Source organism: Babylonia areolata, chromosome 19 (genome assembly GCF_041734735.1).
Source record: "Babylonia areolata isolate BAREFJ2019XMU chromosome 19, ASM4173473v1, whole genome shotgun sequence".
Taxonomy (NCBI): domain Eukaryota; kingdom Metazoa; phylum Mollusca; class Gastropoda; order Neogastropoda; family Buccinidae; genus Babylonia; species Babylonia areolata.
In genome coordinates, this window is record NC_134894.1 from 47856264 (window position 1) to 47869494 (window position 13231).

General features: G+C 38.8%; 1 protein-coding gene across 1 annotated transcript in view; it reads left to right on the forward strand.

Moving 5' to 3' along the window:
• The first annotated feature begins 159 nt into the window (after positions 1-159).
• Positions 160-13231, forward strand: part of LOC143293781 (VPS10 domain-containing receptor SorCS3-like) — a 51622-nt gene continuing 38550 nt past the window's right edge. The window contains exons 1-7 of the mRNA XM_076605017.1: positions 160-452; positions 1760-1821; positions 4949-5042; positions 6306-6461; positions 8632-8702; positions 11093-11148; positions 11905-12035. Coding sequence (XP_076461132.1) covers positions 168-452; positions 1760-1821; positions 4949-5042; positions 6306-6461; positions 8632-8702; positions 11093-11148; positions 11905-12035 — 855 coding nt within the window. The 5' untranslated portion in view covers positions 160-167. The remainder of the gene's footprint in view (positions 453-1759; positions 1822-4948; positions 5043-6305; positions 6462-8631; positions 8703-11092; positions 11149-11904; positions 12036-13231) is intronic.

The following is a 13231-nucleotide window of genomic DNA, read 5'->3' on the forward strand; positions in this document are numbered from 1 at the left end:
GCGTGTTTGTGTGCGTGTAATATTTGGCTGTGCACGCAACGAAACATGCTTTCAGAGCAGACAATCTACAGGGGAGGCAACTGCTGTGCACCAGAGACATTGACCAATGAGCGTTCTTCTTGCTGAATACAGGGTATCATCGATATATTTTACCGAGCATGGACGACATGATTCCTGGAAGGGTTGTTGTGGTTGCTTTGTTTATATTCTTATCGTCTCCCGTCGGCATTGATGGAGCTATCCTTTCTTATAAAAAGTTTGAACGCACATCAACGCAAGTGGAAAAGCTTGATATTCATCATGCGAGACAGCTGTTGCATCGACAACGAAGAGATGCATCAACAACAGGATCTGAAGATGCGGAAAAAATGTTGTCAAACGAAGTTGTTTTGAATGGAACTGAAGATCACACACAGGCATATGTGCACTGGTCAGGCAAACAAAATAGTGAGGTGAGATTTTTTTTCGTAATGTATATTTTAGTAGCTGACTTCTTTGATTATGATTTGTTTGTTTTAGCGCTTTTGTTTAGGAAAGACTCGCTTTGTCAGTATGTTACTCTGTGTGTGTGTTTATAAAGTGTATGTGTTTATAAAGTGTATGTGTGTGTGTGTGTGTTATAGAGAGAGAAACTAGAGATCGTTTGTTTGAGTTGCCATTTGTGTGTGTACAATTATGTGTGTGTCACTGTGTCACTGTTTGTGTGTCTGAGTGTGTGTGTGTGTTTGGACTTTGTAACAAAGCAGTTTATATGTATATTTATGTGTGTGTGTGTGTGTGTGTGAGTTTGTTGCATTCAAGCACATAATGATGTATTATATTTTTGTAGCAGCAGTTATGACTTATGTTCGATCTGAATGTACAAAAATTATATGTTTTTAGCAGACTTATGTGATACTTTCAGAGTGAGTCACATTGTCATGATTGTGTGGGCAAAGGGCACAGTATTTTCAATGATGCCCCATTTATTTGCACTCAGTATTGTTTCTTGTGTCAATAGAGATTTATTTCAACTCTATAATGAACAGTGGCAGAGAATTATGATTATCATTATCATTCTGTCATAGATTTTTACTATGATTATACAGTATAAAATATATGGTATGACATTAGTGATAATAATAGATTGACAGCCATTGATTTAAAGTTGTTTATAAATTATCATTCCTGTGTGAGTCCTCTGTAAACTTTGAATAAATGTTGACATTTTCTCAGCTGCCAAAGTAGAAGTGGTGTAGGAATCAGAACATTGCTTTCCCATCAGTCTCTTTAATTTGTTTATGGTATACTATAAAGTGATAAACAGAATGAGATATCAAGCCATATGCCATTACCACAATACAGTAAAAATAGAAAGAACAACAACCTGATACTAAGATAGCTCTCACACTTATGAAAGAATGATCTCCATAGAATTACAAATTCAGTGTCTGGGTCTAACTGGGTGTAGGTTTATTGTGAACCATGGTGAGAACAAAAATATACTGTGTTAAGGGTAGGGCTGTGTGGCCAATGTCATAACATCATAGAGGTGGTGCTTTGCATACAGTTTTGATCTGGTCAGTGTCATGTTGATTGGTTTTGGCCAGAACAAAAACGCTCATTCACACACACACACACACACACACACACACACACACACACACACACACACACACACACACTGTGATCTGGTGACACTTGAATTTTAACAGTCAAGCATTGTTTGCTGTGTTGTTGATAATATTTTCCAATGATTGTTTTTCTGTTCTGATCTTAGGCAGTGTTTATCCTGACCTTGAAATACAATGGATCAAGAGTTGGAGACAGTCAGACCTGGAGGTAACATTGTGCATTGTAACTAACTGAAGGGTGAAGCTAGAATTTTAGTGTTTATCCAACACACATACATATATATATATATAGAGATAGAGAGAGAGATATATATATATATATATATAGGTGGGAGGGAATATATATATAGTTTATAACTTACTGAAAGAAGTACACATCATGCATTATGTTTGTCTTTAGAAAGTGACAAAAAAAAAATCAATTTTTTATTGCAAATTTGAATTATAGAGTTCATGTGTATATATATATATATATATATATATATATATATATATATATATATGTATCATACATATTACATGTCTCCTGTTCGGAAATCTTTCTTGCACATTTTCTATTGTCTCTGTTTTTAGTAAATAAATTAAACATTTTTTTTTAATTATAGCAACTCCTGTGCCAGCATTGAGGGTCTCACAGACCCTCATTTTCATAAGAACAAAACATTTCAGTATTAAAATGTTTACTTAACCAACCCACCTCAAGCGCATCCGTAGCTTTTGATGCCATGTTTCATGAAGGCAGCATTGGTCATTTGGTGTGTGTACTTGAACTTAGTTGAAAATGAGTGTATACATACATGTATGTGTTAGGAGGGTGACTTTTGCATTATCTGCACGTCTGTGTTGCTTGAGAGAAGATTGTTAAGGAACAAAATTTTCTTTAACTTTAGAAAGGAGACATTGATTAGATTTAGAGAATGAAATACTCAGTTTCGGTTTTCAGTTTCAGTAGCTCAAGGAGGTGTCACTGCGTTCGGACAAATCCATATATGCTACACCACATCTGCCAAGCAGATGCCTGACCAGCAGCATAACCCAACTCACTTAGTCAGGCCTTGAGAAAAAATAAATAAATAAATAAACAAATAAATACATAAATAAATAATAGATGAATACATAAAAAAGAACTACTAATAAATAAATAAATAAGACAACAATGATGATGAATAAGCAAATAAATGTAAAACATGCAGACACACATTCACACATACACCCACACATGCATAACAGATATGCACCAAACATGCAGTTTCACAGATATGAAAGCACAATCAAATACACATAAATGTACATGAGCCCCAACACACACACACACACACACACACACACACGTGCACAGAACTCTCCTGACACTTGTGTACACTTACACCCTCGCGCACGCACACACAGACACAAACACACACACCCACACATACACACAAACACACACATACACACATGCACAGAGGCTGCCACTGATCGGCCGCAAGAGGGGTGGGAAAAGATCTCTGATGCCAAGAACATGGTGTCTAGTGTGTTGCTTAGTCTGTTGTATTTGGAAAAGCCCACAGACACTCTGTTCCGTTTTGAATAAATTTGTGCAATGTTGGTTTGGAAATGATGCCGATATTTGTTTGATTTGCAAAGCATCATGCTCTACCTTTTATGCTAGACTTATGGCCGCTCCCTCTCTCTGCCTTTATTTCTTTGAGGCGATCGATGCTGTGATGGCCTTGTACCTGTTCTTTTTGATATTCTTTGGCTTTTCTGAGGATTTCTGATTTTCCTAGATGTTGTTGTTGCGTTACCAGCAAGTCTGTCAGCTCGTTTATTTCCCTTAACACCTGCATGTCCCAGGCAGTATGACCATGTAAGTTTTTTAATCTGAAAGTTGCGCATTGCCTTATGCCACTCTGGGCTTCCCATTCCATTTTCAATTTTCTGTATGAGGTTCATTGAGTCGGTTAGAATCATGGCATGTTGGTTTCCGGGCATATGGATAGACGATAGCCACTGGAGGGCATGTGTCACAGCTTCAACTTCCATCATGAAGCTAGAGGTTGTGACTTTGTAGGCAGCATTCTCTTCCCTAATTGTTTTTCCATTTTGTTTCGCAGTGAATCCTCAACCAGATTGGTCTTTGGTGACTGAGCCATCTGTGTATATGATGATGTCCTCTTCTTTACTGTTTTCTTCTATGAGTAGCTTCACTTCTGCATCAGTTTTGCCCTCTGGCCATTCCCGACAGTGTCTTCCTAGAGTGGGTGAAATGGTTGTGTTGAATAGATGGTTGAGGTTTTCGGGGTTTTTCTCCCATTCTTTTGTTTCTTTCAGGTCTTGTAGTCGGCATACTAGCTGGATTGTGTCTTCTGCTTGCCCCATCCATGATCTTCCTCGTCCTAGACGGCTGCCTTTTGGTTCTTTGACTGCGTCATGCAGTGGGTTTTTAGGGTTTTCTAATGCTCTGAAGTAGGTCTTAACCTGTTCCAACTTGTTTCTGGCCTGCACTGAAGGAAGGTCAAGCAGGTATCGCATTTTTTCCGTGGGCGTCTTTTGTTGTTCCAAGGATCAGCCAGAAATACTCAGAACAGTCATTACTGTACAGTGGGTGTTTAACCCCTTGACTTCTTAACCTTGGTGAAATGAGATCAGTGTGACATGAATCTTCAGCGCATTCACCACTTTTTGTGTATCTTTCACTTGTGTAATCAGTTTTGAAGAACAAAAGTATTGTCACTTCAAGAGGAAGAAATCCAGATTTGAAAAAAAAAAAAAAGAAACAAAAAAGTTAAAATGGTGACTGACATCTTGACCTGTAAGCTCTGTCTCATCTCACTCAGGTGACATCCAGACCTGTAAGTCACTAAGTGTAAGCTCTGTCTCATCTCAGTGAGGTGACTGTCCTTCACTGACAGAGCAAACTTGTTAGCAACAGTCAAGGTGTTAGAGCAGTGGTCAGGTCTAAAATCAGTTATTGTACATGTTCACAGAGTTGCGTGCACACACATCAGTACACATGCATGCACACATGTTGATCCATTCACTTTTGTTTATACATGGCATGAGTTAATATTCCTGATATTTAATTCTGAATTGAGGCAGAGTGAGCAGGTATTCCCGGGACTTATTTCTTGTGTTATTGATGTTGGATACCTTGCATAATACATGACGTAGAACATTGATTTTTTTTTTTTTTTTTTTTTTTTTTTTTTTTTTTTTATTAAACATAATCATGTTTGTCTGCTTTGTTGTGTTCATGTATACATCAGAAATCTTGTATTGATTATATTGATATTTATATCCAACATGTTGGTCTGGTTTATTGTGTGCATACATCAGAACCTTTGTGTCCTCAGGTCTCTTGACTATGGAACAACGTACCACAAGTTGCCAATTAGCAGTGAAGCTCGAATCTCCTTTTTCTTTGTGTCTCCGGTTGATCACAAGAAGGTACCTGTGTGTTTTTGTGTTTTTCATGATTGATGGTAAACTTATGTGTTCATGCTAGTTTGCATATATAATTATATTTTTCTAATCTTCATCTTTTTTTTTTTTCTTCTTCTTCTTTTTTTTTTTTTTTTAAAGAATGTAACAGGACATGGATATATTTGTTCTTCTGTTTTCTGTTGATATGAAAGTGGTGATTATAACTTCTACTGTGTCAGTTTGGGAATGGTTAGTGTGATTGAATGTGTGTGTGTGTGTGGTTGTGGATCAGGATGTCAGAGAACTGTTGTTGTCACTGATTACTGGCGCATATTGGACCAGAGCCAATAATCCATTGTTTTCATTAAACCTGGGGTTGAAAGTGAAACAGATGGGACGGGAAACATTTTTTATGTTCTCAAGCTTTTGATGACTAGCTTGCTTGCAGAGGAAGCAAACTGGCACATCAGACACTTTTGTCGACCTTGTAACAGCCCAAACTGAGTGGGTGTCATAATGTAAGAGCTTTCCAGCCCCTCTGTAGGGGGAAGTCCTTTAGTATGGCAAAGCTTGAGTATGGAGTTTCTGAGTATATATTATATATGATCAACCGATTTGCATGATTGAAGGGAAGTTCTTTAGTATGGCAAAGCTTGACCGTGCAGTTTCTGAATATATATATATTATATATGATCAACCTATTGCATGATTGAACTCACGTTTGTCAGTGTCAGTACAGTTATTCACTTACATTTCTGCAAGGGTTGCGATTGTTATCATCATAAATTTATGAACTGTTTTATTTTCATATGTGGGTTTAAACTGACAATAAGCATGTCATTATTAGACATATTTTGTTCTTGATTTCGAATGTCATTTTTGTGGTGGTGGAAACAGACTTTTTTGTTGCCCCAGAACTGTTATCTTCAATTTGAAATGCCTGATTAGTTATCTGCAAATAAAGATGATTGGTGAAAAAGCACAGAAGTCGAGAGCACTTCTTACAGAATTATCTTGCACTGAAAGTAAAGATTGACATAGTTCTTATCATAAGTTGTCAACAAGTGTTAACTCATGTATGGGTTTTTCATGCTCGAGCACCAATGCATCCTGTAGCTTGTGTCTCTTTCTCTCCCTCCCTTGTTCATGTGCGCATGCATGCATGTGTGTGTGTTTGTTTCTTTTTTTAGTTAAAGGTCTTTTCACTGTTAAGTGATATTAGACAGCAAAGAAAATTAGTATATAAATTATATATATATATATATATATGTTCGTCATCTTTCACAGATGGTGTTCACTGATGTGGAGAACCAGCGCCTGTACACGTCCACGGATGAGATGCAATCGTCCGACAATGCCTCGTTACCGGCGCCATCAGATGCCATCCTCATGCACCCCAGCAACTCTGACTGGATGCTGCTGTATGACTACTTCCAGAGAAAGGTGAACACCACTTTCCACAAGTTCTTTGTACAATGGAAAAGAGTGGGTTTTTTTAAATACCCAAGTGTAGCTGGGTCACAAGGGATATTGGATGGAGGTGTGCATCTCTTTCCCCAAGTTTGTACAGTAGAACTAATAGTTTGGGGTTTTTTTCAATACCCAAGTGTACCTGGGTCAGAAGGGATATTGGACAGGGATGTACACCACTTTCCACAAGTTCTTTGAACTATAGAGAAAAATATGTTGGAGGGTTTTAATACCCAAGTATACCTGGGTCACAAGGAATATTGGATGTGTGGTTGGGGGATAGAACATAAAAAGTACAAACATGATATTGAGTAGAATATGTCTTTGTTAATGCCCAAGTATGCCAGGGTCACCATGAATATTGGGGGAGGGTGGGGTGGTGTCATAGGAAATATTTGGGGGCAAGGGGGACAAGGATACAAAAAAAAACTACAAACACAGAACAGTTTCAGTTTCTCAAGGAGGCGTCACTGCGTTCAGACAAATCTATATACGCTAAACCACATCTGCTAGGCAGATGCCCGACGAGCAGCATAACCCAACGCGTTTAGTGCATGCTTATATCTTTAAGAACCAGTCAGAGTAGATTTATTCTACAGTATGTTTTTGCCAGAGGACAACACTGTCGTTGCCATGGGTTCTTTATTAGTATGCCAAGTGTGTGCTGCACACAGGATCTCCGTTAATTATCTCCTCTGAATGACTAGACACCCAGTTTGATTTTCCAGTCAAACTTGGGAGAAAGGGCAAGAGCAGGATTTGAACCCACATCCTCAGAGACTGTCTATCTTGACAGCTGAGCAACGTAACCATTCTGCCACCTTCCTTCTTAGGGAGGAATGGGTGCATACTTATATATTTGTGTACCTATCAATGGAATTTCTTCTACAGGACAACACTCTCGTTGCCATGGGTTCTTTTTCAGTGCGCCAAGTTTGTGCTGCGCACAGGATCTCATCTCAGTTTACTGTCTCATCCGAATGACTTGATGCTCAATTTTGATTTTCCAGTCATACTTGGGAGAAAGGGTGAGAATGGGATTCAAACCCACGCCCTCACAGACTTCTATCTTGGCAGCTGAGCGTCACTCTTAACCACTCTGCCACCTTTCTCCTCAGAACATGTCTTTATGCTCCAGTATACCGGGGTCAAAAGGAATATTGATGGGACACAAAAAGTACATACATGAATTGGAAATCATGTACAAATCCATTTTCAGCAGGAATTTAGATGTATATGCATGTATATATGTATATTTATGCTTGAGCATGCTTACACACACACATGCTCACACACAACAAAGACACACACACACACACACACACACACACACACACACACACACACACTTTTCTATATACACCTCACATTAAAATGTGTACAGTGCTGATGACCAGGTCGTCAGTTTTATGGTGGCTGAATGTACATTCTCTTATTAGGTCACTTTGGGTTGGTCCAGGTCAGAGGCATGAATTGACTGCAGTTGTGTTTTATTTTATTTTCCTTTCCTTGTTTGTTTGTTTGGAGGTGGGGGGGGGGGGTGTTTGTTTTTTGTGGGGTTTTTCGGTTTTTTTTGTTGGTTTTTTTTGTTTTTGCTGCCCCATTTCAGTGGCATTATTCCCATGCTGCTCATTCTAAGTACCCCCTACACTGCCACACCCGGGTTTGCCTGTCACAGTCTGAGTGTCAGCAGTCCACAGGGAACCATCAGTGTCAGGTCTCCAGGAGGTCACACACCAGAGGAGACCCTGCACTGCTGCTGAGTCACTTCGGTGGTGTTCAGTGGTGCCTGTTCTGATTTAACTCTCTTAGGATACTTTCCTACTAAACCCCCACACCCCCCTACTGACGACAGTAATGGCTTAGTCACGGAGCCAGACTGAGTGAACGTTCCTCCTTTCCTTGTTTTTCTTTGTTTTTCAGGTCCTACAGGACCTATATCTACAGTTTGTCAGCCTTTATATGGCCCTGCATAGTCAGTTGGGTTGTGAGTAACAAAAGATAAAAGATAAAAAAAAAAAATTTTTTTTTAAAGATTTATAACTGTCTGGTCTCCACACTGTCATTGTTTTTGCAGGATTGAATGAAAGTACAAATGATGAAAATTTTGTTGATATTTCCCTTTGTTTTCTTTCAATTCCAGTTGTACGTGACCCAGGATTTTGGCAATTCATGGAACTTATTACAGAGTGATGTCAACGCCAGATATTATTGGTGAGCTGATGTTAGACCATAGAATGTTGTTCTAAGTGAGAGAACAGTTAGTGTTATTTGGATTTTGACAGACGTTGCATGGATTCAAAGGAAACATTCAGTGTTTTTTTAATATTACTTTATCATGTTCAGATAAAGAAACTTTTCAGTAGAATCACAATTAGGCATAAATGACTTTGTTGTCACAAGATTTACTGTTCATAGTGATATCTTGATGAGCAAAATGGTTAGGTATGGGTGTGTGTATGTGTGTCTCTGTGTTGCAGTCATGGATATATAATTCAATTTTTTATTCTGTTTTTTTAAAGAACAACAATAAAAAAATCTTTTTGAAAAGATACCCTTATCATAAACTTTGTTTTGAAATTTTCCCACATGTCAAGAAGATATTTTCCCTCATAATGTGACATATTAGAATGAAAAGACAGTGATTTGTGTATACTTGATTGCAAGATATCACCAATATTTCTGGCACACATATGTATTGTAAGTGTTTCTGGCTGGTTAAGTATTACCACATATTCTTATTTCATAAATTCAAAGTTAAGCATCTTGATTGTGCATCTGGTTTAATGTTGTTGTGGGTAGCATCAACATCTTCATGATTAAAATACAGGAAATAAGATGCTACATGGCTGACTTGAACTTTAGGAAAGGTTATTGTGTTATGAATAATTGTGTGTCTTGTTACTGTCTTGAAACTGTACAGAAAGCTTTTTGTGAATTGAATGACTGTATACCAGTTTTATTGACTTGAAACTGTGCAGAAGTCATTTTGTGTGTTGACTGAGTTTCAGTGTTGTTGACATGACACTGTACAGAAGGCATTTTGTGTGTTGACTGGGTGTCTGTGTTGTTGACATGAAACTGCAGAAGGCTTTTTGTGTGTTGACTGAGTGTCTGTGTTGTTGACATGAAACTGTACAGAAGGCTTTTTGTGTGTTGACTGAGTGTCTGTGTTGTTGACATGAAACTGTGCAGAAGGCATTTTGTGTGTTGACTGAGTGTCTGTGTTGTTGACATGAAACTGCAGAGGGCTTTTTGTGTGTTGACTGAGTGTCTGTGTTGTTGACATGACACTGTACAGAAGGCATTTTGTGTGTTGACTGAGTGTCTGTGTTGTTGACATGACACTGTACAGAAGGCATTTTGTGTGTTGACTGAGTGTCTGTGTTGTTGACATGAAACTGCAGAAGGCTTTTTGTGTGTTGACTGAGTGTCTGTGTTGTTGACATGAAACTGAACAGAAGGCATTTTGTGTGTTGACTGAGTGTCTGTGTTGTTTACATGAAAGTGTACAGAAGGCATTTTGTGTGTTGACTGAGTGTCTGTGTTGTTTACATGAAAGTGTACAGAAGGCTTTTTGTGTGTTGACTGAGTGTCTGTGTTGTTAACATTAAACTGTGCAGAAGGCTTTTAGTGTATTGATTGAGTGTCTGTGTTGTTAACATTAAACTGTGCAGAAGGCATTTTGTGTGTTGACTGAGTGCCTGTTGTTGACATGAAACTGTACAAAAGGCATTTTGTCTGGTGACTGAGTGTCAAAGTTGTTGACATGAAACTGTACAGAAGGCATTTTGTGTGTTGACTGAGTGTCAAAGTTGTTGACATGAAACTGTACAGAAGGCATTTTGTGTATTGACTGAGTGTAAGTAAGTGTTACTGACTTGAAACTGAACAAAAAGCTTTTTGTGTTTATTTGATTAATAACTGAATGTGTTGTTGAGTTGAAACTGTACCAGAGGCTTTTTGTGCATTGAAAAGCCATATGTCTGCGTTATTGTCTTGAAACTGTACAGAAGACATTTTTTGTATTGAATGACTATTTATATTTTGTATTTGTATTTCTTTTTATCACAACAGATTTCTGTGTGTGAAATTCAGGCTGCTCTCCCCTGGGAGAGCGCATCGCTACACTACAGCACCACCCTTTTTTTCTTTTTTTCTTTTTTTTTTTTTGCTGCGTGCAGTTTTATTTGTTTTCCTACCGAAGTGAATTTTTCTACAGTATTTTGCCAGGAACAACCTTTTTGTTGCCGTGGGTTCTTTTACGTGCGCTAAGTGAATGCTGCACACGGGACCTCGGTTTATCGTCTTCAGAATGACTAGCGTCCAGACCACCACTCAAAGTCTAGTGGAGGGGGAGAAAATAACGGCGGCCGAGCCATGATTCGAACCAGCGCGCTCAGATTCTCGTTACCTCTAGGCCATCACTCCACTGTGTCTATGAGAGAGACAGACTGTGTCTGTGTTGTTGACTTGAAACTGTACAGAAGTCATTTTGTGTATTGACTAACTGAATCAGTGAATGTCAGTGTTATTGACTTGAAACGGTTGGGAAGGTATTTTAGTGTATTGAATAACTGTAAGGCACTGGAATCATTTTGCAGGGGGTTCCCAGGCACAGATGATGCAGGAGTAGTTCACATGGAAATTCAACCACAGTGTAAGTCCTGTCCGCATGTGTGTGTGTGTGTGTGCTTGTGTGTGTGTGTGTGTGCCTGATGTGATGACTTGTTTTTTGGTTTTATTTAAGCGAGTTTCCATCTTTACATTTTTGTCAAATTTCTGTCTTATTCGTCCCACATATATGTTGTTAAATGTACTGAGATCTGCAGGGTAGGCATTGAATTATAAATGCATAGTATCATCATCATCATCATCATCATCATTTTATTTATTTTTTTATTTTTATGATTATTATCATTATTGTTAATATTATTATTATTGTGTTTGTTGTTGTTGTTATTATCATCATCATTATTAATATCATTATCAGTAGTAGTAGAAGTAGTAGTAGTAGTAGTTATTGATTGTGTATGGGAGCATGTGTGTGTGCCTGTTGCATGTACACATTTAGCGCACTTGAATGAACATGCTTTGTGATTCTTCCTCTTCTTCTTCTTGTTACTATTATTGATATTGGGTATGTGAGCATGTGTGTGTTTATGTGTGTGTGTGCCTGATGTGACATGGCGTACACACATTCAGCACACTCGAAGGAACACACTTTTTGATTATCATTATTGTTACTTTTTTGAATTGTTATTATTGTAATTATTTTTCAAAATCAGTTATTATTGATTGTATATGTGATTATTGATTGTGTGTGTGTTTATGCGTGTGTCCCTGATGTGACATGACACTTTACACCTTCAGTGTCAGAGGACTCCAACTCAAAGGTACACGTTTTGTGCTCCAGATTCGGAGCAGGCGTACTACAAGCGGTGCACCATTCCAGACTGCAAGGCACCAGAGGATGGCACCGACTACACCCTGGGCCCCTTCATGACCCAGACCATGCTCATCACCCACAAGTACATCTTTGTGCAGGTACGGTTGTACTCAAAGTGGCTTTTTTGTCTTTTTAATTCATTGATCAGTTCAGCTCAGTTCAGTTACTCAAGGAGGCATCACTGCATTCGGACAAATCCGTACACGCTACACCACATCTGCAAAGCAGATGCCTGACCAGCAATGTAACCCAGTGCACTTAGTCAGGCCTTGAAGGGTGGGGGGGGGGGGGGGCGTAAACAAATAAATGGGTACATCATCAAATTAATGAAGAAATAAATGAATGAATACATAGTTTTAAATGAATGACATAAAAAGTAAGCAGATAGATAATGAAATAAAATAAAATGCAGGAATAGAAATAAATGAAACAAAAAGACAATAATGATGAATAGATAAACAAATAAGCAAATAAATGTAAATTAACATACAGACACAGGTGCACACACACACACATGCATATGCACAATTGACATGCAACAAGCATGCAGTTTCACTGATATGAAAGCTCAGACAAAAATGCACAGACCCAACACTACTCATAAAAGCACATGAAACACCACACACACACACACTCACACACACACTCACACACACACACACACACACACACACACACACACCATCTCCCACATAACCCTGCAACCCCCTGCCCCCACATGCACACATCAATCACCTAAAACTAAGTCTTTATGCAAGTACAGATGTACTCGAAGAGGTTTTTTTTTCCATTTAACTCACCAAGCCCTGCACCTTAGCATGGTTCTTGCATCAAAATTGGTCTCATTAACTCCAATTTTGACGTTCATACATATGCATAAGCCGCAAAGAAATGGAACTAAGTTCCACAGTATTTCTGGATGCGTCCACAAGTAATTCGGCGGATAAACAGTACACGGCAAGTTTTTACCTTGCACTTTAGTTCCAAGCAGGCAGCATTTACTTATCACAAGACGAAACACTGAAGTAACGAAACAGCTTCAGGCGCCGGTGAACTCCAGACCCAAGGAATAACCAAGAGCGGCAGAACAGAAAAACGACTTGTACATAGTAAAGCCATGCATAGGGCACTAAGTAGAATGGGATGCTGCTAGCAAGATAACACGCCGCTGAGCTGGTAGGCCTTGCACAGGTCACCTGTTGACAGAGGGCTTGAGAAGGGAAGGAGAGAGGGAATGGTCGCCTGATTGTGGCATCCCACACACTAGTTCTCACACTCCGTCACACAACGGTGC